Raw genomic sequence first — 27,883 nt, forward strand, 5'->3', positions numbered from 1 at the left:
GAAAGGCACCATCCTTAAAAATGGCTGAGAGCCAAGCAATTGCTTTGTCTCCTGCCTTTGATTTTGATAAAAGTGTCGGCTTTATTCCCTCTTATTGTTACCTCCCGTTTGATTGCTGCTCAGGCGTGTTTTATACAAAATGCGATTCTCCATCAGCTTTGCAGAGGGAGAGCACAGTATACTCTCTCAGCTTGCAGGCGTTATCAAGTTCACAGTGCTCTCTCTAGGGCATCCTTTGCATCTTGCTTAGAGGATTTGAAGGTCTTCATTTTTCCCCTTGAAGGAAAGAGCCAAGTGACGGACAGAGAATTTATTCCTCCTTTGCTGTGACATTGTGAAACAGAGGGGCCAGCTGCCCTGGCCCGGTGCTCTGCTGCTCACCTGGAGAGCATGGATGCTGCTTAGCAATTTGAAACTTTCGTGGGTTGGTGAAGCTGTGAATTTACCTTCTGAATCCTCCTCTGCTGTCATCCTTCTTGGGAGAATGGAAAATGATAGCCTTCTCAATCCACTCCCAGAAAAGTGCTACCTTCTGATTTATCTTAAATGTATATCAACTCAAAAGAGTCATTGGTGCTGGGCAGCTGTAGTGCACAGCTGTGTTCATGTGCGTCCGCCTGTCCCTTACGCTCCTCTAGCGCAGGATTTGTGCCCCAGCTAATCTGACACAGGTAATTCCCAGTACCAGGCACTTTTTTCCTGGTTCCTCTCTTTCTTTCTTTCTCACACACTCACATTTCATCCTAAGACAGTGAACTGAGGATTAAAAGTTGCTCATTCATTGAAATATGTTTTGTGAAATCTTCTTGTAAAAACGTACGAGATAAAACGTGACTCATGCATCCATTGTTTTTCTAGGTTTGTGGGTAACGTTGAAACTACTTCCTGGAGATATCCATCAGATTAGAAAAGAGTTTCCTCATTTGGTGGACAGGACCACAGCAGTGGCTCGGAAAACGGGATTTCCGGAGATAATCATGCCTGGTAAGAACTAGTTTCTCCAGTGCTTCTGAGCGTCGAGTGGATGGAGCTGGCGTCTGGGGAGTTTATGTAGCTGGTCACCAAGAGTGATGTGTGCACAGTGACCTGTAGGGGCTCTGGCAGGTGGAGGGTTGAGTGTGTGGTAGGTGATGTGTAGATCCCAGCGTGGTTATGGATCGTTCCTGCAGGCAGGGGCTGCGGCCAGAGTGAGAGCTGACCACTGGGTTCAGGCCGAGGAGAGGCGGTTTCTCTTGGTTATGGTAATATGGTAGGGCTGGTGGGGAGCCACTCCTGGCCATGCTGTAATAGGAACAAGAGGATGAGACAAGCATCGGCCAGAAACAGGGCCCTGAGGACTTGTGATGGGTTCTATCTGCAGCTGGAGTAAACGTCATCGTGACCCTGAGCAAACCTTTGACTGTCCCATACTCCGTTGTTGCCCTTAATCAGGATGCCTTGGGATTTGTCTTCTGCCCCGGTGGTTGTTTAACATTCCCTGTTCCCTGGCCGAGTGGATGGAGTGCCTTTGGTTGGGTGATTCTTACTAATATAATAAAGGGGGGTCCAGCAGGGAACATTTTGCGAGTTGAGCAGAATTCACTTTCAGGCTCCAATGGATGGGTTGATTAAGATGGTTGGTTCACTCTAGGACTAAGGCAACTCCTTTATGATGATAACATGGGTTCACGATGATGCCCCTGCGCCTGCCTTATGATCCTGTAACAGCATTTGAGTCATTTAGAACGTGTTCAAAATTAAGGGAGCACAATTTAGGTAAACATCCCCGATTAGGTTCCAGGCTTTGAAAAATGGCCCCGTGGCTAGGTTGTGGGTTAAATATCTCTTTACCACAGTGATCCACAGCCTCATACCCCATCCTTTGGCCCCACAAGTGAGAATGCAGGACCTCGAGTCCGGTGCCTGCCTTTGAGTCTCACCTCTGTGCCTCCCTGGCTCTGTGGCCTTGTGCAAGTTACCTGACCTCTCCTAGCTGTGCTTTTCTCATCCGCAGAATGAGAATAATAATAATTCCTACCTATAGGGCTGGTTGGAGTTAGGCTGTTTTAGGATATTAGTATCAGAAAGCACAAGGCCAACTCAAATGGCCGAACCCCAAGGATATTTATCAGCTCACGTGACTGAGGAACAGAGACAGAGCAAGCTTCCGAGTCAGTCTGGACCACTGGCTCCAGTTCTCGAAGCTCCCTCTGTTGAGCTGTCTTGTTTGCATATTGACTTCATCCTCTGGGGGCAGGCCCTGCTGGCTACCCTCTTCTTCCCAAACTCAATATCCTGAAGAAGATGGCATGCTTTCGACCTAGTGTTTCCAAACAAGGAGCCTGAGCATCATACTGACTGGGCTGCTCAGGTCCCCAGTGGACCCTGCACAGCCGCAGGCCAGGGTGGTGGAATATACACAGTGGCCCCCAGGACCTCTGGGTGGAGTCACATCCTCCCAACTGCAAGGATTGTATGAGGGAGACATGGACACCCTTCAAATCTGGATAGGCCTGGGGCCTGCTCAGTTCATATTATTTATCATACTAGTATTGCTCAGGCCCAATAATGGATTTTAAGCTTGTTAAACTGATAATGGGATTGCATGTTAAGATTAATCTCTGATATTCATGTAATGCTTTTCAGTTTCCAAATAACATTCAATCATCTGATTTGATCCTCATGAGATCTTGGGAAGCATGTTAATATTTATCCTTTATATATGTGGGATACTTTTTGGTTTGCAAATAATGCTTGCATTAATAATCTAGCTTGATCCACATAAGGATCTTGGAAGCCTACAAATTGGTGTTGAACTAATTCCCATCAAGATTAAGCCACAGCCTACAGTCACATGGCTAATGAGCAGTGGAAATGGGGCCAAACCACCCCATATTCGACGATTCCCACAGCCTCCTGTTCTAGGGCTCTGCTGTATATTCACAGGGAGAGGTGTCCACTCGGTACGCATGCTGTCACAGTTATTGCTTTTTTATTTTAGGGCAATTTAGGGACATGTTCTTTCTACTCCCTCTGTCTTTCAAGGCTGTTATGGATCATTGTGTAATCTGTCTGGTAAATCGATATGAAAGACATCTCAAATTGCTTAGACTGAATCATAGTGGCTCACCTGTGCAGGAAGAACGTGACACTCAGGACTTCATGAAAGTGTGGAACATCTACTGCTTGTATGGGTCAAGTCGGTATGCAGCACGATAATGTGGACTTCTTACTGGACATATTGTTTGCATTTAGATTTGAGATGCAAATTTATAGGTTAGGATGACGTCATCGACATCATGCATTATCTTGGTGGCCTTAGGATGTCCTCATGTTCATTGGAAAACCCGGGAAATTTCTAGTTCACACTGGTCGTGTTTGCGTTATAATTGATAGACTTAAAAAGTGAGTCTTAACCTATAAAATCGTCTCACAATAGATTCATGGGGAAGCCATACAGCTGACCATTGTTCTGGCAGTTTCTTTGTGCTAAGTTGGGGATGGGGGATCCCGTAGTGAGAGAGTCTAGCTTGACTGAGTCACCCAAGTTCTCTGTGGCCAGGTAATCACTGACAGGCTGTGCGCACCATGTCTTACCCTTGGGGGAGAGATGGCATGAGGGGGTTTTCACTGAGACCCTGTCGGCCTTTAGCCCGGTAGAACCTGTGCCTCATGCCATCTTGTCATGTGCATCTTACAGAGACATGCATCTTAACGGAGAGGTGTGTCTCCTTTGCACAGTGGGAGAGCCTGCCGTGTCACCCTTGTCGCTGGCTCTTCTACCTTCTCATGATCCACTGAAAATCCCAGAGTCCTTCTGAAGGATGCTGGAGGGGAAGCAGTTTTCCCCTGAGTTGGGAAAGGTGGCTGGAGGCTTGGATGAGGCGAAGAGAGGGCTCTCTGAGTCCACCCATATCTGCTTCCAGTTCCTTCCTCCCCAGAATGAGAGCCCTGTAGCCCGAGGAAGCATTTGCTCAGGGCCTCTTGTGGGTGCCCCTCTGTGGGGTTTACCTGCTATAAATGCGGTCTTACTTCTGGGATGGCTCCAGAGTATGGATCTCTAGGCCAACAAGAAAGCGAGACGATGGAGTTTAACCACTTTCCTGCCCCAGCATGTGTTGGTTCTCTTGCTGATGAGGCCTTTATGAAGCTGTTGCAGCCCTTTTTGATTATGGCTTTTGTGCTTTGATAGAATTTTCAGGCTGAGAGACCATACAGACTACCTTGCCTTCTCGATGTGGCTGTTTAGCCGTGGGTGGCCCTGGAGGTTAAGTGACTTGTCCGAAGTCACACAGCTAATTAGTGGTAGGTCCTGGAGCGACAGCCTTGCCTCCCGCCCCTGTGCTCCATCATTCTTAACTTCCCTCATGGTCACGATCAGTGATTGCAGCCGTGCTTCCTCTCCCATCAGCTACTGTGGCTGTGGGAGCAACCCACTGGGATTATTATAATAATGACTTTTAAATGAAAGCTTAATTTGATAGCTGGATACATTAAAAGCAGAATAGAGCAGTAAAAAAAGCAAAAGAAAGAAACAAGAAAGCAAGGGGCTTTTTTTCTTAAGGGATCCTTGTTCTTTGCCCAGAGCAGGCCATTTGCTGCTCTTGATGGAATTGTTCCTCCTGTCCCCGCTGGGAGAGCCGGTGGGTCAGGCGTGGGAGGTGGCCAGACAGACAGCAGAGAAGCAGTCACTGGGTAGTGATGCTTCCTCTAAATCATGTTGGTAACGAAGCTTGCTAAGTTTTCCCAATCAGACCATTAGCGAGGCCTTCGTGTGTTCTCAGTAGGAAGAAGCGTCTTGATCTCATTTGTTGTGTGTGTGTGATTTTTTTTTTTGCACAATTTAAGGCCCATCTCACTTTAAAATGCATAGGTCTGTTGTTTCTTTCTGCTCCCTGTGGTCCCCATTTGGGATCCTGACAGCTGCCTGCTGGGAGGAGGGAAGATCGTGCAGAAAGTTTCTCTCTTGACCCATCCCTCGTCCCTGATCCCAGGCATCAACCCAGGACATTGGCTTGTGGTTCTGAATCTTAATCAGCTTTTTGTTCAACTCCTTAGAAGGAGGCCAATGTTGCCAGCTATCATGCGTGGTGTACTGGTTGGTGTTGTGATATTTTTTGGCTATGAAGACTCCGATAACCACAGCCAGGGGTCCAACAAGCGATAGTGATGTGGGTTGAAATGGGCCCTGGGTGCTCGAGAGGGGATGGGTCATTGCAAACCCATCGACAGCATTTGCCCTGCTCCAGGCATGGGCTGCCCACAGAGACACAGGAACTCCTGTTCAGGTGAAGAACCAAGCAGATAATTAGGGGCCTTGAAATTTTTCCTCTTTGCTTTTTTCATGTCTTTAAATGCTGAGACTATTTTGTAGAAAATATTTCGTAATCATCCAGTACAGTATTTATAATATTCTGCTTGGAGAGGTAGTGAGTTAGTTTTTCAAAATTCACGTACGCTGTGAATAATGGATTGGTTTTAAAGGTGTAATTTTCCCCCAGGTGATGTTCGAAATGACATCTACGTAACATTAGTTCAAGGAGATTTTGATAAAGGAAGCAAAACGACGGCAAAGAATGTTGAGGTTACGGTGTCTGTTTATGATGAAGATGGAAAACGATTGGAGGTATTTATTGTTGCAAACTTTAATGTGTAGTGTTTAAGTTTGACTTTCCAAGTGTTCGCCTTGGCTCTGCTGCAGAATACGAAAGACGTAGATGGGGCTGTGTCATCCCGTTTCTAGGGATGAGGGTTTGCCCTTTCTTCCCCTTCTCTAGCTTGCCTTTGAGGGCCTGGTGTCCACTGGGCCCTGGCAGCTGGCCTGTCTCAGGAGATCCCTGTGGTCCCGACCACCTTCTTTGCCCATCACTGTCATGGTGCTTCACTGGCTGGCGTAAACTCAAGGCTCAAGGGCTAGCAATCACACTACAAGTTCAGACGCCATTATTCTCACTGTCTGAGAGATGAGAAAACTAAGGCCCAGAGAAACCAATCAACTTGCTCAGGGTCAGAGAGCAAGTGAGAAGTGAACTGGGGTTTGAATCTGGGCATCTGACCTCGTGCTCTTCTGGATGATGGTGGTTACTGAGACCTACTCCTGTGCAGTCACAACAGCCTGTGGGACTTGATGTCCTGGGAAGTGCTGGGAGGCTGGGCCTCCTCTGATGACTGGAGGCTGAGCCAGAGCAGGTGTCTCTGCCGGCTACCTCTCTGGGCTGTGACTGGAGGGCTGGGCTCTCCTGGGCCCACGTGGCTGAGAGCAATGCCTTGGGCGTGCACCTGAGGCTTAGCTGTGCTAGGTGGTGGGTGGCATCCTTTCTGTCGGGGTGGCCCGTGTCCAGTGTCACTGCCAGGCAGTGCTGCCCTTGCCACTTGGGCTTTACCAGTATCACTCCCACTGGAGTTGAGTGGTCAGTATTTACGGCTGGAGGAACAGGACGGAGTGTTGCCATCCCCTGAAGTTTGGTCCCTAGCCCTTTATTCTGGACCTACTGAGTGAATCAGGCAACTTTCCACAGACCTTGATGCTAAAGTGATTAGGGGTGACAGTATGAAGGATGGAGGACAACAGCATCCCCCTATCGCATAACCATCAAGATCTTAAATGTCTGAGAGCAAGGTTTTATGCTGGCTGCTGGCTTGAGATGGATCTGTCCTTCCAAGGCTGGGAGCATATTCCATTTGCGATGTGGTCTATTGGCATTCCTGGAGTGCTCTGCCTCCTTCTTGTAGCTCATCTACTGGGGGCGGGAGCTGGGGAGATGTATGCAGTGTCGGGCCATATGAAGTCTGATGTGAACTCTTCATGCCTTCCTTTAAAGCATGTGATCTTCCCGGGTGCTGGCGACGAAGCGATTTCGGAGTACAAGTCCGTGATTTACTACCAAGTGAAACAGCCGCGCTGGTTTGAGACCGTTAAGGTATCATTTACATGGTCGTTTTATCCCACAGGGTTGATCATGAAATGCTCATTTGTATCCCAAGGAAGTCCCCACCTCCCACCCAACCCAGGGGCTGCTCGCTTATGGGCACCCTGAGCCAGCAGAGGCGCTCTTTCAACAGAGTCATTCAAGGTTGCTAAGGAACCACGCTGGCATTTCTTAGAACACATTTACTCTCATCTCCTTTTGGACATAAAAATAGGACTGTCATGGAGACAAATGACAGAGTACTTTAAAGATAGCTATTGTCTTTCTCTTCTCGGGTCTGTTTTATGTGTGGCTGACTATCTTTATACCAAATGCAAAAAAATCGAGATGACAGTGTGTGGAGGATATCGCTGGGGAGATGGACCCCGTTCCCAGGGTGTTGATGCTCTGCATCTCATCATCCAGCACGCCGACATTCCACGCAGCCCACCATGGTGAACACCAGCCCACATGCCAAGGGCTTTAATATGCGAAAACCAGGCCAGGGGTTGGTTCTGGAGACAGATGTTGGACATGAGAATTAGGGACAGTCTTTGCTTAAAGGCAGCATGTATTGGGTCTTTTTTCTTTTACCGTAAGTCACAACAAGAAAGCTTTCTTCCTGCAGCCGAGGGCAGGTCCCTGCAGCTGCGGAGGGAATATAGACACCTCCAAAAAGGGCTAAAAATGAAAATGGCATCTTTTAAAAATAGAGCCTTAGCTGTGAGGATCAGAATGTTTAAAAAAACTTCAGCTGTCCTGCAGAGTCGGCTTGGCATCCTTTACAATATTATGTTGTTTAAAGTTTCAGAAGGCGTTTGCCTCTGGGAAAATCCTGTAGGGGATTAGGTATCAGTATTTTCACCACTGCAGTGTAGAAATGTGTGCAGACTGTACAGGATCTCTCCAGCTGAATGAAGCCATTAATGCGAGAAGATATTGGCAAAGATGCTTACACTTCCTTTTTCCATTCTGAAGGTGGCCATTCCCATTGAGGACGTTAACCGCAGTCACCTTCGGTTTACCTTCCGCCACAGATCGTCACAGGACTGTGAGTAATCACTTTATTATCCTCTGTTGTTTTCAAGGGAAGACTGGGAGAAAAGCTCAATAGGCCACATTGTTCTGGATTGTTCTAGAATTTGGTTGTAATAACACAATGAGGTCTTGACACTTGAGCTCGTTGCCCATGTTAATCCGTTCCTGGGAAATGTTATCAACTCTTTTATTGAGCTGATCACAGGGAATCTTAATTTTCTTCTCAAATTTTCTGACGAGGTGTTGCCACTGCCCATTCTTTTGGTTTCTCTCTCCACTTTGACTTGGAATACTATTCCACCCACCACACAAGTCACTGAGATATAGCACCTAGGTTTCAAATTTGGCTTTTAACGCTCTTTGTGTTGGAATTGAAAATCTTGAGACCCTTTTGTCTTTACTGGTGGCCCCTCATGTCTGGAGCTTGGCAGAGCTTTTCTCGTAGGAGATGTTGGTGCAGCTTTGACTGTGACGCCAAGACTTTGAGAGGAAAGGACTGGTGTTTGAATCACTCACCTTGCAAAATAATTTGTTATCAATGACTGAAGTTTTTCTCATCACGTTTGTTGATTTATTGTCTACTACGGACACAGCGCTGGCTAGACACTAAATAAGATATCACAAAAGGAAGGTGCTCCCCCTGCCCTTCATGGCCTGTATCCATCGGCAGTGGGCTAAGATTTGGGAGAATAAGTGACAATGAGAATTGGCTATAGTGCTGTGACATCAAGGGAAAGGGTGGGCTGGGTGGCTGTGTTTGCCACCAACAACCCCGTGGGGCCAGGGCCACACAGATGGGGCTCCTCCATCTTGGCTGTGTGCCTTCACAGCTGCTTCAGCTTGGGCCTCAGCGTCCCCATTGTCACATGAGGGTAAGAATGCCCTGGGGGTGTCTCAAAGACCAAGGGAGCTAGAGGCTGTCGACCCCTTAGCACCATGCCTGGCACAGAGTAGGGGCTCCGCAGAAGCCACTGGTGCTGTGATAACGCGTCCATCCTTCTTACGGTTTCTGGGGGCCTGCTTGACCCGGACCCTCGGTGAGGTGTGGGGCCTTCCAAGGTAGGAGGTGCAGTGGAGAAGCCTGGTTTGAGCAAAAGTTTGACGTTGGAGGTTCGTAGAACCCTGTGTGGGGCCAGTGAGAAGCCTGGACCCACTGTTACTCAGAGGTGTTGGGGAGGCATGGTGCATGAAGTCTGCCGGGCTGGTGTGTGGAGAGCATGGCTGTCAGCCCGAAGATGCGCATGCGGTAAGGCCGGGAGATGGTTGGACCAAGGGGTCTAGAAGAGCATGGGGTCCATCACAGTGGGTGAGTGTGTGGAGGATAGAGGGAGGGAGGGGAAGTGAGCTGGAGCATTGTTCCACCCCTCGTCCTATCTCAGTGTTTAAGCAGACTCTAAGGGTCCAGCTACAAAGGAGTCAGGGTTCAAGTTGAGTGGTGGGAAAAGCAGGGTCTTGAAGGCTCAGCAGCTTGGAAAGCAGCGCCCACCATTGCGTACTTGCCTTGGGGCCAGATCCAGCCACCGGGCAGCGCGTTGGGGTCTGCTACTTGTGCATGGCACTCCTGGATGGCTGAAGCTTCTGGAATAAGAGCAACTATTACTAAATGTTAACTAGCATTCACTGTGCTCTTTTGTGCTCCTGGCACAAGTATTTTACTGTATTATTTGGATTTGTCCTCATAACAATCCCATGTGATGTCAATCTCATCATCCTCACTGCCCATGTTACAGATGAGAAAGCTGAGGCTCAGAGACCTCAGTGGCCCGAAGTCACCTAATTCGTCAGTGGAAGAGCTCTGGTCCAAACCCCAGTCCACGTGCCTGAGCATCACACCCTCATGCCTGGGGGGTGTGGCGAGGCCACTCCATCACCTGGTCTTTGTTTAGCACCTGCTGTATACACAGCTCATGGAGAGGGTTCTCCTCTTGCAGAACATAGGTTTGAGTTGAGGTGTGAGGTCAGCGTGCAAGAACCAAGTGGAGAACAGCAGCCTGGGAGTACTGTGGGATTAGGCAGTGTGTGGGGTGAGCAGAGTGGGGTGCATGAATGGGGGGTGCTTTGGGGGCAAGTGTGTCCTCAGCCAGGGCACAGAGGGAGTGGGGGCCCGGTGCCCTGCATAAGTGAAATTGCAGCGGTGGGAGTAGAGCAGAGCATGGCCCAGTGGGCTGCACGGGAAACGATGGGGAGCCCTCTGGAGGGCAAGGACAGAGTTCTCAAATCCACAGAGGACTTATCTCAAAAGTGCGTTCCCCCTTTATAACAAGCTCATTCTCTCTAATTAATAAATTACACTAGGGCAGAGGGATATCTTCTGTAGCATTTTAATTTTCAAAATCCTTGTTTTTCTTGTCAGTTTTAAGTACTCATTATAGGCAAGATGCTATCACCCGACATACATGACACATTTGCATAATTAATGAAGTCTCCCTGGCCATGGCTTTTGGGGTTTCGGAAACGTGTTGAGCATCAGAAGTGTGATGCTGACGAAATCCCCAGCTGTCCGCTGCTGGAATGATGGTGGCCATCGGAGCCTCTCCCGCGGCCCCCTCTGCCGACACTGTGAGTCAGAAACAGTTAGAAAGAACTGAAGCCACACTGTCCACCCCTGCCCCGACCCCGGCTAAATATGAGCTGCTTTCCCCCTAAAGGGGAGGCGAGCAAAGAGAACAAGTGGTGGGATTTCTCACGCTGGGATCTGTCCTTGGGGCTGGAAAGTTTGGTGCTGATGTGACTAACCCACTCCGGCAACTTGTTAGCAATTCCAGAGGCATCACCTCGTGTTTTACATGAACGCGAGCAGATGTGCGGCTCCCGGATCCAGCTCGCCAGGAGCTGAGTTTCTCTTGTTTATCGGGTGCCTGGTTGGGTGGGGCAGCCCTGCCTCCTGGGGCCCCTACGTTTTGTAAATTTGTTGGCTACCTCCTAATGGCTGCTAATGAACATGTAACAAATGCAGTCCATTCCCTTGTGTGAAGATGTAGGATGTTAATAAAAGGTGCACATTTTTATTTTGTCCTACTTAATAGTGGGATCAGGGGAAGCCGTCTGCTGACAGGTATGGTCGTGTGTCCTTCTGAACCAGGGCTGCTTTCACCGAGATGTGTTTTTATTTTTTTCACGTCAGCCAAAACTTAGAAGGATCTGTTCTTTTTCACCCGAACATTAAGGTATTTTGCATTTTCTAGTGCCCTTTTACGAAGTTATTTTTTCAATTCCTAAGGTACATATTTTTTACCTTTCTCCTTCCCTTTAGTTTTGTTTGGTGGATCATTCATTCATCCATCTAATTAGCTAGCATTTGGTGAGCACACTGTATGTGCCAGATACTGATGGACACTGGGAAGGCACAGACTAATGAGACATGTTATCTCAGGCAGTGGCGTCTTAGGGTAAATATTTCGAGCCCTTGACTCAAGGTGTGTGGCTCTGTGCTCCTTCCCTCTTTGACCTCTGTCCTTTCATCTCTAGAAGGAGAATGTGGGATATATAATTTTAAAGATATTTTCTTGCTATGAAACTCAGTGTTTCCATGCTGTACTCAGATTGCATCTTGAGAAATTCATGGGGAATCCATTTCCTCGGTCCAGACTCCTTATCTGTCCCCATCTGATCTGGCCCCTGCCTACCTTGGAGCCCTCACCACCCACTGCTCACCAGCCACACTGGCTTTCTCTATCCAAGCAAGCCAAGCCCTATCCCACTTTAGGGCCTCTGCGTTTGGTCATCTCTTTTCCTGGAAGGTTTACCTCTTGTATCTTATGTCGTCTATCTATTGAGAGAGACCTTTTCCAACCATCTAACTGAATCGTCCCTGTTCTTGCCCTCACCCTTTACCAAATCACCATTTTGTTTTCTTTATTATCTGAAAGAACTTGTTTATTGGCGTCTCCCCAACTAGAGCAAATATTTATTGAATACCTACTATAGGGCAGGCACTATTTCATGCACTGGGGAAGTAGCAGTGAGAAAATATACAATGTGTCTTGCATTCCAAAGTCCAGTGGATGAAACTAACAATAAACAACAACAAATTCATACACACACACACGTACACACACACGCGCATCTGGTAATCTAGTGGTGATAAAGACTGTTATCTTAGTCCCCTTGGGGAGCCATAATGAAATACCATAGGCTAGGTGGCTTAAACAACAGAAATTTATTTCTCACAGTTTTGGAGGCTGGAATTCTGAGATCAGGGTGCCAATAGGGATGGGTTCTGGTGTGGGCTGCCTTCTTGGTTGCAGATGGCTGCCTTCTCACTGTGAACTCACACGGAGGAGAGCTCTGGTGTCTCTTCCTCTTCTTACAAGGGCACCACCTCTATGGTGTCAGAGCTCTACTCTTATGACTCATTTAACCTTAAGCACCTCCTTACCGGCCTTATTTCCAGTGTCATCACATGGTGGTTAGGGCTTCAATATAAGAATTTTGGGGGACGCAATTCAGTCCATAGCAACTGTGATAAAAATAAGTCAGATGAGGAGAAAGAGGATGACCAGGTCGCTGATTTGCTGTTGTCGACGGGCTGGTCACCTCGGAGCAGGTGATACTTCAGCAGAAACTTGAAGGAAGGGGGAAATGAGTCTCACATGCAGGTATCTGGGGGAAGAACTTTCTTGCCAAAGAGAACATAATTTCACATTCAGGTCTTTGGTCCACCTGTAATTTATATTAGTGGATGGTTGAGGTAGGAATCTATCTATTTTGTTTTTCCATATTGAGAGCCAGTTTTCTTAGTGAACAGTATGCCCCTTCCTTGCGATGGCCTTGTGTTTCCAGTGTCCCTTCCCATGGGTCTGTGTGTCCCTGTGTTAAACCATGCTGTCTTCATTATTATCACTTGAGAGTTACTCGTGGTTTCTGGCATTGCCATCTTTCCTCCATGTTCGTCTTTAAAATCATCCTCTTGGCCTTTTACTCTAGAATCAGTTTTCAAGTTCCAGGAGGAAACTCTTTGATGAGATTTTGATTGGAATAGCTTTGAATTTATAGATTAATTTGAGCACAGCTTATCCCTTTATGATAAGAGTCTTCCTACTGGTCAACACGGTCCCTTTCTCCATTTATTTATGTTGACGTTAACATCTGTCAATAAAATTTTGTAATTTTTTCATAAAGGTAGCCTCGTAGCATTTTATAATATTATTTTGTCATGACGGCACTTGAAGATGCTTATTGATTTCTATTGCAGCTAAGGATAAATCTGAGAAGATATTTGCACTAGCATTTGTAAAGCTGATGAGATACGATGGGACCACTCTCAGAGACGGAGAGCACGATCTTATCGTCTACAAGGTACAGCGTTTTATTGGTGCAATATCACTGATATTGACTGTTTCAGTCCTTTCTGGGCTTCCTGACCTGAGCTGACATTTCCCATTTTTGTGAGAAAAGCTGCTATCTAGTGACTTTTAGTTATGCAAAAGAACATTTCAGATGACCAGTCATTTTGCTGGTCCTAATGAGTGAAAATGATATACAATAACACATTGGGTGCTGTATAAAAAAATGCTCTGTTAACATTAATACGAGAAATCATTAAAATAAACAGTTTATCGAATTATAAAGAACAAATATCGTGATGCTTAAAAGGATTAAGGATAACAAAGGACCGGAAAACACTGCGTGTGGCCGATTGTGAATTGTGTTCCAAGTACTGCATAATTAAACCCACAGGCCGAAGCGAAGAAGCTGGAGGATGCTGCGACATACTTGAGTCTGCCCTCCACGAAAGCAGAGTTAGAAGAAAAAGGCCACTCAGCGACAGGCAAGAGCATGCAGAGTCTCGGGAGCTGCACCATCAGCAAAGATTCCTTCCAGATCTCCACTCTCGTGTGCTCTACCAAGCTTACCCAGAATGGTGAGTTTGGGGTGGACACGTGTTCACCCCAGGAGTTTTCATGCTCCCTGTTGAGGAGAAGAGGCGTCTCTGGTGCGTGAACACTGGCTGTGGGGCACTCAGGGCGTCCCTCGGTAATGGTCCGTGTGGGTGTCGATGGACTAGGAAAGTGGAGGTGGCATCCATTGTACTTCAAAATTCACACTTCTATTTTGATCTAAAGGTTGACCTTAAAGAGAGATAAAGCAACGGATTTACTTTTGAGAAGGGTTTTTGGCCAAAGGAAGGTAGCATGGTTTAAGGGAAAATCCACAAGATTTGGAGTCAGACCGAAGATCTGGGGTTGAGCCCTAGCCCTGGGCTAACCCTGGGAATGACCTTGAGCTAGGGCCTCTGAGCCTGTCTGAACCTCCTTTTCCTCATCCATCGAATGGTTCTAATGCCTGCCTCAATGGGCTTTGTGAGGGTTACAGAACTGTAGGATGTGACTCCCCCACCCTCTTTGTGTCTTTCCCTCTCCCAGCTACTCATTGAGATAAGTACCAGTTATCTTTATTTTTAAAAGTTGGTTTTGATGACATTTCTAGTCCCCCTGGTGGTGAGATTAGACACCCCTTGCTGATTCACACACACCAAAGCGCAGCCTAACGTGGCATCAGATGGTGCCCAGTATCCCCATGCTGGGCCCGCCAGGCTGCTCTGACTTCCATTACCACCGCTTGTGGCCTCCTCAGTGAATGGCTATCTGGCCGGGACGCTTCTTATTCAGAGCAAACAGTCTGGATGAGGCAGAGGCCCCTCTGCACAAATCCTGCATTTAAAAATTGCGTCCCCCAAACGTGCCGGTATCGCAGCTGTGCAGAGTGACTTTATGCTCTCTTGAAACTCAGCTTGAAAATCCAATTTTTTCCTCTTAGCCACCCGATATGGATTTTGATTATTAATGTCTGTTGCTATCATGAATTGTGTCCCTGGGGGTTGTCCCTAAATCTTGGCAGTATTCTCAGATTTGAGCACAGGACAGTCATCGTTTGGACTTTAATAGGATAGACACAGGACAGAGGTAATCCCATCCTCTGGAAGCCACTGCCTTGTAGTGGAAGGTGCCAGGGGGTTTGGGTGTGCATGCCTTTTTCAGACTTGCCACGCCTGCTCTCTCCGCCCTGTTCTACTGGGCCCTACACACTATGCTTCCTCCCCACTTGTCTCGTGAGTAAACTGTTGGCGGGAGCACGTCACTGAAATGCTTGAAGGCCATTTGGATACATCTCTCTAATTTACCTTTATCATCAAGGTTTGCCTGAAGCATTAAGAATTATCCTAGTTTGTGGTTGGCCAATAATCTGCATGAGCAAATGAAAACCGTTAACTGGGGCCTCAGGGTCTGTGCAAGCAGGGGGAGGGTAGAGAACACCCAGGGACCTGGCAGGTTTAGTGCCCAGGGGGCATGCGGGCAGCAAGGTGGGCGCTGGTTTGGGACCGGGTTATGGAAAGGATGCCCCCATACGTCTAATGTTACTCTCTGGATACGGCCCTGGTCTTCCACTAGCCTGATGGCAACACCATCCAGGGTCTCATTAAACTCAAGGCAATGGCAGCCTCTCTGGTGAGTTGCCACCCCATACGTGTGGCACTTTGGCTTTTCAGTAGGTGTCGAATCAATAAGAGCTGTGGTGTATTGCCATTGTCACTGTGTAGGAAGCCACTGTCTTATACACGGGTCATATTCCAAAAGCGTATTTGGAAGTTATTGTTTGGAAATTGAACATATTTTCCCCATCAAGACAATGTTCTGAATAGCAGTTAGGATGTGAGGCCCACCCGCAGATTCCTTCTTAACCCACATATCTCTGGGGAACAGGACTGTGAACTAGGGAATCCCCAAGGTGTTAAGTCTCGGAAATCTCCCAGGGTGGTGATGTCGATCCCTCCTTTCACCTCCAAGCTCCTTGAATCTCACCAGCTGCAGGGTAATTCCCTCCCTGGAACTGAGGGAGCCAGCACCCTGGTCTCTGCAGCAGCTGTTAGCTGTTGCCAGGCAACAAGGAAATTCCAATGGGATGCTGTGGATCAAGAGCAAAGGGGGCGGGGGGGCCATCTTTTGGCTTTCATTTCATACCAGCCAACAATCCCTCTTTTTGGAATGGTGGCCTATCAGGTGTGTGCAAGATGGAGCTGCCTCAGTGGGCATCTGAGCATCCAGTCCCAGATTCTCATTTGAGGAATTCATTTTTCTGAAACCATGATTTGTTACTGCGAAGTTCCATTACTTAGGTTGAATTATACATTGAGATTTGTATTAAACATCTCTGTTCTCAGCATTATGCTGGATGCTATGGGGGAAATAAAAAGAAGCATAAGATGTAATTCCTTTCCTCAATTAGCTTGCTATATAATTAGAGAGAGAGTCATGAAATGAAGGATTATTATGGGCCAAACATCTGTGGCTCCCAGAGAATGAGGGCGTGGAGAGGGAGAGGCCAGTCTGACCTGGGTAGCTGGGGAGCTGGGCAAGCTCTGTTTTCCTAAAATACACTCTTCCTCCTCAAAGGTGTCCCTCCACTACTAATTTGCCCAGTGGTACCTTTTCCCAAATTTACAATACAGAGGTAAAGCTCGGCCTCCCTCATATCCAGAGTGCCACTAACTTTACATGAATAGGATCCAGATTATTAACTAGTCTCCGTTATAAAAACATTGGTAACTAGTGAAATGTCCCTTACCCTTGGGACCAAGAGCATGTCTGGGCAGCATGTAGCTTTTATCATTACTTCACTTCCAATTAGAAATTAAAACATGTTAACTTCCATGAGGAATGGCTGCAATGTTGAATTCCTGATCATCTCTTTGATGGGCTGCTGCCATTAGTCTTCATGCTGGCCATCATGCTAAGTGTGTTCTCCAAGTCGTGCCATTGAATTCTTGCACCAACCCTATGAATTAGGCAACATCGTACCCATTGTTCGAATAGGAAAACTGAGGTGAATTTACTTGCCCAAGGTCATATAGTGGTGGCACGGCCCCACTGGTATTGGAGCCTTCGCTTTACATATTCCACAGTACTTGAGGATGCTGTCCCCTTTTCATTTTCTTATTTTTAACTCTTCGTCAGCTATACTCGGGGAGGCAAGGTCAAATAAAGGAGAACGTGTGTTGTGGTGCTCGTCACACATATGCCTTTGGGGTGGTTTGATCCTTAAATTACAGTTGGTGTCTTGTGTTCCCTGAAATTTTACCTATTGCCAAAATTATTTTTCTTTTCAGTATTAGTTAGGATTTTTCTTATGGAGACAATTTCTGTAGCAAAAGTTCATTCCCAGAGAGCATAAACAGTAAATGAGATGCACTTTGCTAATTGTGTTTTTTCTTGTAATGGGATATTAATATGACTTAAAGTGAAAATTGTGTAGGCACATGTTCTTTCCTGGAGATGTTTGGGATTCTGTCTCCATGCCTTAAAGAACATCTTGCTGCCTTAAACAAGATCGTTTCTGGACATCGTCTTACACATTTAGTCTATAAAAACCAATACAGTTAGTCTATGATTTTTCTGTTACACAACAAACAAACAAAAATTCAACCCTAGGGAACAAATGGCCATGGAAGGCCAGGCCAGGGGAGTGTGGCAAGTTCAGCACAGCACGGGTCTCAGGGGCCAGGGTTCCTGTCCCCTTTCTGTACTGTCACCTTGCAGTTTCAGTGAATTTGAATTTGCATTAGTTATTTTATCTTTAAAAAAAAAAAAAAATAGATCCTTGTTCTCAAACAGGAAAAACCCCTTTGTCGTAGATGCCGGGTGCTTTATGGGTGAGCCGCCTTCTTCCAGGCCCGCTGCTGCTCGGAATCTGCCTTCTTGTGGATTGGAGAGGGCGGTCCTTCTTTCTTAGGATCGCGAATGCATTTTTAAAGCTTCTACATGGAAATCATTTCATAGTAAATGTAGTTGGAAATAATGAATTCAGCCACACTAGGTGTCAAGTATGTTGCTAGAAAGTAATGAAATATTTAGCTGGTGAATGTTTCCAAATAGGGTTGATTTTTCTCTTCAAAAAATTATCTAGAGAATCTCATGTGATGCATGAATAAGGGAGACAGAGTTCTTGCTTGGAGGGACTGATGGTCATTTTCCTTTTTCAGTGGACCTGCTGGGGCTTCTGAAGTGGCGATCCAACACCAACCTCCTGCAGCAGAACCTGAGGCAGCTGATGAAAGTGGACGGCGGCGAAGTGGTGAAGGTAACATGGAGCCCAGGGTCGTTCTCTTTTCCTTCCGTATATTAACAGGTGCAGGCACTGCCTTCACAGGTAGTATGGGATTCTGGTTATAACCCCTTTAACGACTAGTTTCTTTCGGATATTGACATACACCTCTGAGTGGACAGAATCCTTCTTGGACTCTGGTCTGGAGGGCGGTCTGGCTTCACTGTGAAGGAAATGGGCTTTGGAATCAACCCAGTCTTGGGTTCTGGTTCCTCTTCTAGTGGGTCCTTGCTGTGGGACCGACAAAGTTAAATAACCTCCTTAAGCCTCACTTTCCCCTGCTGTAAAGTGGAGGCAACAATCGTGCCATCTTCAGAGGTGGTGGAGGTTAGATGAGATACGACATCTTGTATCTGGCACGTGGGAGGTGCTTAGGGAGTGTGGGGTGTGATTATTATTATCATTGTCATTCCCCTCACCATTATTATCAGCCCTGCTTCATGGCTCACCTAGAGCTTCTGTCATTCACTGGGAAAGATAATGGGTGTGTCAGAAAGATCAGAGCTGGGAATCTCATCTTGGCTGTTTTCCTCCCTTACGATCTTGGACTCATTTCTTAGCCTCACACATAGCAGGCTGTGGAGAAATGTTAGGTGCCCTCTCGAATCTTTATCTATATGATAGGACAGTCAGACTAGGGTGATCTGAGATCCCTTTGAGCACTCAAGTTCTGTAATTCTTTATTGGGTAATTCTTGGTGGTTCTGATATTTTTTTCAGTGTTGGGCTCTTCTTGCCTCTCATGTGCTCAAATGACTTGTCTTTGTATGTAAGGAAATGCATTTTCATTTTTAGAATGCTCCACTTTGGCCGGTCGATGGTAAGCCACTCCCCACTTGTGATTTGTGAGTGAGGTCTTTATACCAGGTCTGTCTGTTGCTGCCTCAGCTCTTCACCCTCCATGAGAAGTGCTTGCAGAAGGAGGCTTCCTTATCTCTGTAAAAATTAATTACTTAAAGTGGGCTTAATTAAACAGCAATGTGGTTAACTTCAGTGTAAATTAATTTGGTTGCACCACTTTCCTAAGTTCATTGTATAACCATTCAAACATGTCCTCGCTAATCTTCCAATCTTAATCATCTTTTCAGGTTTTTGTCTTTTACGTCTGGCTTGGACAATATTAATTGCATTTTAAACTTCTCCGGGTTCTCTAAATACCCCGATTCAGATGGAAACTGGGTGAATAAGTTCACATAACTTTAGAAGACATACAGTTAATGAAACTTTGTCCCTTTTCATTTTTGAGTCCCTGTATCACATCAGGAATTAGTTGTATTTCTGTTGACCCATTTTTGCCCTTACCAGGGAAAATCTAGAACCATCTTGTCATCTTGTTTTCCTCCATTCCCCTTACCAACCTATTACCAAATCCTGTTGTGAAAACCTTCACATCTCTCGCTCTCCTTGCTGTGTACACAGTACCCCTCAGGTACCTGGATGACCTGTCCATCCCTTATCTGGTTTGTCTGACTTTATTCTTTTCTATCACCAGCGCATCCTATATGCCCCATAGGCTTAAAGAGGTGAACTGACGTGTCTAAGCCCACAGGACAGTTAATGGGAGCCCGAGTTGGAGGGATTCCCAGACTGCGCAGGGCTCCTTTTACTCTGTTTAGGGACACTGACAGACTGTGTGCTTATTCCATTTATTCAAAGCCTCCCCTCTGTGTATTCATAACTGGGAGGGGAGAGATGACATTGCTTGATAGATTAAAAAAAGTATTTGCTTGTTTAGTAAAAGATACAGTGTCTCATTTTGGTGCAATGAAGATGGTGATTTTGTTCCTCCAGTGGGTAGTCTCAGGGAGAGGACGGATGTCAAAAGAAGCCCTTTCCTGGCCTCCTCCAGGACATTCGTATCCGCTCACCACTGTGGCCTTACAGCCAGATCAACAAGGCTGCCGCGCTCTGCTGTCGTGCTTCTGTGCTAGTGACCATGTCGTTTGTCTGGGTCGGGTGGGTAGACCTACCGCAGGGGCATTGTGTGAACTGTGACAAGCCAGGGTTGGCACCTGGTGAGTCTGTTGGCAATAACATTGGGCTATTAGCAGATGGCATAAAGTTTTGACCTTTGGAAAGATTTTACCATCTGAAAATGATGGGAAATGATACAAAAGTAACGAGGTGGTACAGGCCCCGGTAATTTTGGCGTTGAGGAAGCCCCTGATGTCCAGACCGGAACGCCTCTTGGTTGGGTGGTTTCATTCTCCTGCCATTTGTATGTGATGCTTCCTGGCATAAAATAGGTGGAGGGTGGCACAGTGGAATATAAAGAGAATTTTATGCGTTGATGGGTCTTGGATCTCTTACTACATTTGGGAGCACATCCTCCCTCCTGAGGGAGATCTGTGAGGTGTTGGATTGGCTGCTGTTGCGAGGTTCCCACAGCACAAGGGAGAGCAGTGGGGCGAGCACTGGTTTGGGAGCAGGTCCCTGTGGTTTGTTTCCTCAGTCTGAAGACTCCAATAGTTTGAGATCCCCTGTGGGGACACGAAGGCCCTTAGGGTTCTGTGTGGGCTGAGTAGTCCAGTAAGATCTGGACCAGATATCTCATTCAGCCATCCATTTGATGTCCCTGCCATGGGGCTGTCTCATCTATTCTTTTTGTTTTTAAGAACCACCTCATTGAGATTTAATTCATATACCATGAAATTCACCCTTTTAATCTGCACAATTTAGCAGTTTTTAGTATATTCACAGACTTGTGCAACCATTACCAGTATCTAACTTCAGAACATTTTCATCACCAGAAAAAGAAACCCATCCCTGTTAGCAGTCACTCCCCACTCTCCCTGCAACCATCAAGCTGCTTTCTGTCTCCAAAGATTTGACTGTTCGATATAGTTTGTATACATTGAGTCACACAATATATGACCTTTTGTGACTGGCTGCTTTCGCTTAGTATAATACTTTCAAGGTTCATCCGTACTGTAGCTTGTATCAGAACTTCATTCCTGTTTATGGCTGAATAATATTCCATCATATGGATATGCCACAGTTTGTTTATCCATTCATCAGCTGATGGACGTTTGGGTTGTTTCCACATTTGGATGTTTACGAATAAAGATATTATGAATATTCATGTACAAGTGTTAGTGTGGTCATATGTTTTCCATTCTTTTGGCTATACAGCTAGGAATGAAATTATTGAGTCACATGGTAAATCTATGTTTAACCCTTGGAAATATTGTCAAACTGTTTTCCAAAGCCATTGCACCATTTTACATATGTATAAGCAGGATATAAGGGCTCTAATTTCTCTACATCCTTGCCCACACTTACTGTCACTCATCTTTTTATTATAGCCATCGTCGTGGGTGTGAAGTGATATCTCATTGTGGTTTCAGTTTGTATGTCCCTAACGACTAATGGTGAGGTATCCATCTTTCATTCCTTTTTATGGCCAATATTCCATTGTATGGCATTCTGCCTGTTCTTGAACTCCTCCACAAACAGGGAACGCTTTACTGCCAATATAGTTTTCCAGTTCATCTTACACGTCTTTCAGGGGAGGATGGGGAGAGAGTTTGAGGCCAGTTTCTAGTGTGACATAACTTTGAAGTCTCCTCATCTTTTCTTAGTTAAATTCATGATGTTTTGTCATTCTATGCTATAATATTTGTTTGGTGAATTATAGTGGGATATGAAAGGAATTTCTAAATTACTCTTGAGTAAAAGCACTTCCTGGCACTCTGCTGTGTACCTCAGTTTCAGAATCACACACCTTTTCTGTCCTTGGGCATCTGGGTCTGTAGAAGGTCCTTTATTAGGCTCAGCTGGAAATTTGTCCCTGTGTGACTTCTACCCGCTGCCTAGCTCAGGTCCTACACTCAGAGTGTGTGGGATGAGTCAGATCCAGTCTTCCCAGAGTTCCTATTGAGCTGTTTGTCACCAGACTGATAGAAACCAGGAAAAGGGTTGGAAAGGTCCCATGGCAGGGGGACTGTAGGGCACCCCCCTGCTGTCAGTCTTCCTGTTTGGCTCAGGGTGCTGTGTCTTTGTTCTGAATTCACTCATTTCAGATTTTTGTCTTGTGCATCTAATGGCTGGGAAAAATCCCTGAAGTTAATTTGGGAAGGGTGGGTATTGGGAGTATTACCAAAGATGGTAGTTATTCTGGGTTGGGAGAAAGCTGGGTGAGTTTACTTTTTCTGCTGACTTTTTGTGTCTCTCTAGTTCCTCCAGGACACCTTGGATGCCCTCTTCAACATCATGATGGAGAACTCCGAGAGCGAGACTTTTGATACGTTAGTGTTTGATGCTTTGGTAAGAGGCCTTTACTTTTCATCTGCTCAGATATTAAGGTGTTCTTTCATGCTGCAGTCTTTGAAGCTGGGGGAGGGGATCCATCACCGTAACCTTGAAAGCGTTTTCAGTTGTAAATCCAATCAAAGCAGATGAATTGAGAGGGAGAAAGTTTCTTTCAGTGCTACACTATAGTTAAGCAAATGTAATTTCTAGGGTAAGAAGAGGTGAACGGGCTAACTTCTGTCTGAAAATGTTATATAGTTTATTGACTCACATAGTAGTGCAAATGATTCAGAGGAAGATTCCAAAACGGTTTGCATTGTTTTGCTAATGAAAATATTAATTTAACAGGTATTTATCATTGGACTCATTGCTGATAGAAAATTTCAGCATTTTAATCCTGTTTTGGAAACCTACATTAAGAAACATTTTAGTGCAACATTAGCCTACACGTAAGTTCTTTCTTGTTTTAAAACCAACACTTCTTTTCTGTATGTTTGTTATTAAGGAATTTTCCATTACTTTTGTTTATGATTGTACATTTCCCCCCTCAAAACTGTGTATTTACTGGGATGGTTTTTATTATTGTTTCCCTCTTAATGAACCTGAAAATCTTGTCAAAAGAGATTTGTGATAAATTATCATAACATTCTGGCCTAAGTTCTTGTTCTCCTGCACACTTTCCATTTGTCTTTGAAATTTTCACTTGATGTTCGATGAAACTGATGCATGGATGCAGAGGGCCTGCCACACTGCAGCTTCCCGAGGAGCGTTTGATGAGTGGATAAATGGATGTGTTCCTGTTTTGAGATTATTGGTTGTTTAGTGTGAATAAAATTCAGTTTTATACTTTCCAATATATCTTTTTGCTCTGTAAAGAGTGCCTTCCCTTTTGTTCGAGAAGCTTCAGCTGTAACTAACTTGTAATCTTACTGCCTACCCAGCTGCTCTTGACCTGCCCCCACAGTCCCGTACATGCCCCTGTGGGTCTAGTAAGGTACCAGAGGGACTGTGCCATGCCTGGGCCGAGAAGCAGCTCTCCTGGTGGTGATGAGCACAGTCCTGGGACTGGACCACCTGGGCCGACATTCCAGCTCTGTCGCTTACAAGTTTAAGTTGCTTAACGTCTCTGGGCTTCAGCCTTCTCATCTGTAAAATGGGCATGATCTTAGGGTTTCCTGAGAATTTTAATAGGTTATGACATGTCAAGTGTGGAATAATCCCTTGCACTTAGAAACCATTAGCAATTGTTAGGTTTTGTTATACTTAGAATGATTAGAATGAGTTATTCTTTTCCTTCTCATGGCGGGATTTATTCAAACTTTTTATTGTGTGAGTTGCAGTGAAAAAAGACAGATTTAAGTAATTTCTTTAAGAACACCCACTTAGAATCATTAGAAATGATTCTCTTTAGTGACAGTAAATTGAGTCAAAGCTCCCATCTGTGTCTTGACCATCTTTAGGTCAAAACCTGTCTTCCTTGCCTGTGTGCAGCCGTGAGCTCGAGGTCAGAGATCTGACGCCCATGGTCCTGTCTCTGATTCTTTCTAGTCAGCCTTGAGTGCATGTTTATTGCAGGGCAGTGGGTGGAGCCGGAGTGGGCAGAGAGCTGCAAGGAATGTCCTCACGCACACAGTACAAGCTGCCACAAGTCCTTTGTGCTTGCTTGCTAATAAATGTTTGTTTAAGACATTTTGTTCTCTCAGCAAAGATGCCCAGTTTGTCCACAGTTTGGACCATTCCTTACAGACTGTGGGGAGGGCAGATCAAGTGGCACCATCTTGCTATAGCAACAAAACACAACCCTTGCAGGGTTCATGCAAGTGGCCTGTAATCTGCTCTTGATGCGACGTGATCTCCATGTGTCACTGTCACAATTCTGCTTCTTTATTGAAACACGGCCAAACTGCTCTTCTGAGATTAGATTTTGTACTTGAATCTCAGGAAATCAGAACAATGAATAAGCTTACCATGCTGCATTCCGGACCCTTTTGTTGGAATGCCCCTTCCATGCCATGCTGTTGGAGAAAGAATGAATGCACTTATTCTCATAGGGAGTTTTGGCAAGTTAATGGGAGAAACAAAAAGTACCATTTTATCTTTGTTATGATGGGACTGAGTTGAGAATCGGTATCCTTTCATTCAGTCTCTGTCATCTGCTGAAAAGGAAATATTCATTTTGGAAAATAAGTATTCTTATCATGTTTTGATAAACTAGCAACCCCAAGTGGTTCCTCAGCTGTTTGAACCTGAGTATTTACGCCTTGAAATACCAGAGGCGATAACTGTGATTCACACAGTTCTAACCAAATTGTGGAAGGTTGTCTCTGCGCTAATGAAGTGCTTATGGCGTTCTCTGGGCCAGGGAAACTTTTGTGCTAAGGATTATCACACAGAATCTCTCTCCCTCTCCCTCTGGAAGGCTTGGCAGGCACAGACTTAGGTTACACTCTCTTCCAGGTAGTTTGACATTTTTCATCTTTCTTCATAAAGAACTACAAGAGAAGAAATTAAAGGTGACTGTGGGCAAAGGGCGTTACTACTTAGCGCTCCAGCTCTCATAGACAGCTCTCCTGCAAAGCTAGTTCTTGGGTTTTGGAGCCCCATCAAAGTGGCCAGTGCTGGTCCAAGCAGAAGGGAGCGAGGCATAGGCTTTGGGGACTCTTCTTCCAGAAAAACAGCAGGACAGGCTCCTTTCTGTCCACAGAGCTACCTTTCCCAGAGCTGGTTCAGGCTTCCCTCCAGTTAATTGATGCTCCGTTTGGTCTGCCCCTCTCCGCTACTGCCAAGGGGTTTGAGCTTTCTGCGGTTACAAGATGGCCTGGCTCGTATGGATATGCGTCTTTTGACTTCCAGATTTATTTTCTGGTTGTGGGTCATTCTCTTTGCAAATCATTCCTTCTTTTTATTCTTTTCTGTGATTAATCTGTTGGAAGAACTCCCAAAATGCATTATATGGAAATGTGTATTGCTTGGGATATTAACAGCTTAAATAAGAAAAGGTGTGTGGTCTGATAAATTTGGGAAAATAAGTTAAACTGAGTGAAAACAGGTCTTACGCTAGGACCTTAGATGTTGTACTGTGCCTTGAGAACCACCAAGAGACATAAATGGTGAGTTAGCCTTCCCGGCATAGGGTCCGGTGGAACCTGTGGGAAGAGGACCCCTCTGGCCTGGCTTCTTCCAAGGACACCTGCAGGAATTCTCCTCTGAGAGTGTCAGATTTCTGTGCTAGAGTTCTGCAACCTGATCAGTGTTAGAAATGACGTCACATCCACTCAGTCACCTGAAAAGCTTTTTCCTGTGATTTATCAGTAAAATCGTTACTCTCAGGGCTGTTCCGTGGTCATCCATAACTGAAGTTACAGTTGCTCCTAAGAGTGTCTCATAATTATCTCAATGAATAGTTTGTGCGTGCTGGCTCCAACCTAACCAGAAATGCTGTCAGTACCCTAGCAGGTTCCTTTTGTGACTATAATGAATATTTAGAAGGCACAGTGAATTATTGTTGATTACCTGAAAAGTTGGGGAGCAGAGACATTTGGTTAATGGGATAATCTTGTTGGTGGTTGTCATGCAGGTTGCACATATGCTGCTAGTTTTTGGAGCATTATCGTGCAGCCCAGGACGCTAACAACAGAAACTACATTGAAGTTAATTTAGTTGTTCTTTTATGATTTAGAAGGCATTGCTTGAGGGTCATTCTTCTGAACAGTGATTATTAGTTTATGGGCCAGTAGTGATAGAAAATGTAGAAGTTTGGGCAGAATTAAAAATTGATTATTACTACCACTTTCTCTATAATTTGAAAATTACACATGCTCAATTTAAAAAAAAAAACGAGCGTTACAAAAATGGATATGGCTATAAAGAAAATCCCTTTGATTTTGTTGTTTAACATTGGGAAAGCTAGTTTACCTATCTAAGTCTCTGCTTCTTCATCTGTAAATTAGGAATAATACCGTACTCTTTGCCTTATACTGTTGTTGTGAGGATTAAATTACATAATACATTTAGAAGCTTAGAAAAACATCTAAAACTTAGAAAGTGCTCGTTAAATGCTCAGATGTCAGTCCTCTGAGAGTTATTTTATGGGTCACTTTATCTGTTGAGAATACATTTTACAAGTATGCATGAACCAAAAGAAAAATAACCCATTTGTGTATTTCTGTGCCAGTTAAGAATTGAGATACTGTAATTTTCTGAGCTTATTAATTTGTGTTTCCGTTATGAGTAGGAAGCTGACAAAAGTTTTAAGAAACTATGTGGACAATGCTGAGAAGCCGGGAATAAATGACCAGCTGTACAAAGCTATGAAAGCTCTAGAGTACATCTTCAAGTTCATCGTGCGCTCCCGGATCCTGTTCAATCAGTAGGTATCGCCCGTGCTGGTTCTCCAGCAGACTTCTGGGAAATCCTTGACTTCCTGCCTTTTCCTTCTCCTTTCCTCTTCCTTCTTTCTCTTCCTCTCCTCTTTTTCCTTCCTTTCCTTGCTTTCTAGCCTGACAGAGCAGTAACAAATGATAGTACTGCGGGAGAGTAGCCCCCTCTTACCGTGACTGCTCCCGGGCAGTGAAATGCAAGCCTTGAATTTGAATTTTGAACTCTGTTCCCAAGTCTGCAACGTGTGCATGTGAGTCAAATATTGTCTACTGAAAGTATTCATAGTCCTTCCAAGGTAGCGCAGGGTGTACGCCAAGGGTTTTGAAGTTCTTTTCAGTATATCTTTATATGGAAAAAAGCCCCCAAAGAACAAACAAAATTAAAATAAACAACAACAAAAAGCCAAGATCAACTTAAATTGCCTCCCTTGGGAAGACTTGCCTCCTTTCTTTTCTTCAGCCAGAATAGTGTTTTGTTTCTACAGATAGATTCTCACATAGGAAATTGCCATGTGAACGGACACTCAGTTGTTTTAGCTTAGTGACATCTTTCACATACTATCTGGATGAATTTATAAATTGTTTTTGAACTTTAAAGTGGATTGGGGTATTTATGACTTCATTGTTTATAGAGAACGTTCATATTTTTCTCTAGATTTCTACAGCTTAAGAGCTGTGCAAAAATAAAAGAGCTTTCAGTTGGCATACAATATTTAACTCTATGAATGAAGATTTGTGGAAAAGGCGTAGACTGAGTGTTGGGGTGCTGAGGTTGACTCACTCTGCTTGTTTCTTTTGGAGGACAGCTGCTTTGGGTGACCTGCTGCGAGTGGTGTTGGTTCATGTTGGTTATTCAAGGTTGATGTTCTTATAGTGAGTTCTAAACACAGAGATGGAGTTCATGAACCAATGTCCCTCTGATTTGGGGAACACACGTCACCTTGTAAAAGCACAGTGCTCTGGAAACACATCCATGAAAACAGAATTGAGCCAGTGTGGACCCAAATCAGTACCTCCCTATTTCCTCTTCACTTTATCTTTGTTGGCCTGAAGTAGCCGTCTCCAGAAGGGCCCAGGAGAAAGGGAAGGCATTCAGAATCCAATCTTGTGTGCACCATGGTGCAAATAAAGCCAAAGGAGCGAATTATTGACTGTGCGTAGAGCTATAAAAGTCACAAAGAGGGTAGTACCCACCGCTGAGCAGTGGTTACAGCCCCTGTGTTACTGG

General features: G+C 45.3%; 1 protein-coding gene across 3 annotated transcripts in view; it reads left to right on the forward strand.

The window, feature by feature from the left end:
• The window catches only part of DOCK1 (dedicator of cytokinesis 1), a 505,015-nt gene that overhangs the window by 93,335 nt on the left and 383,797 nt on the right, over positions 1-27,883 (forward strand). For all 3 annotated transcript variants that reach the window (XM_014794062.2, XM_014794063.2, XM_087432851.1), the window contains 10 exons: positions 859-984; positions 5,481-5,605; positions 6,801-6,899; positions 7,866-7,938; positions 13,120-13,223; positions 13,605-13,788; positions 17,905-18,002; positions 22,202-22,291; positions 22,625-22,725; positions 26,511-26,645. In XM_014794062.2, the coding sequence (XP_014649548.1) occupies positions 859-984; positions 5,481-5,605; positions 6,801-6,899; positions 7,866-7,938; positions 13,120-13,223; positions 13,605-13,788; positions 17,905-18,002; positions 22,202-22,291; positions 22,625-22,725; positions 26,511-26,645 (1,135 nt within the window). The remainder of the gene's footprint in view (positions 1-858; positions 985-5,480; positions 5,606-6,800; positions 6,900-7,865; positions 7,939-13,119; positions 13,224-13,604; positions 13,789-17,904; positions 18,003-22,201; positions 22,292-22,624; positions 22,726-26,510; positions 26,646-27,883) is intronic.

Source organism: Ceratotherium simum, chromosome 6, assembly GCF_057802395.1.
Source record: "Ceratotherium simum simum isolate JZ-2026a chromosome 6, ASM5780239v1, whole genome shotgun sequence".
Classification (NCBI taxonomy): Eukaryota; Metazoa; Chordata; class Mammalia; order Perissodactyla; family Rhinocerotidae; genus Ceratotherium; species Ceratotherium simum.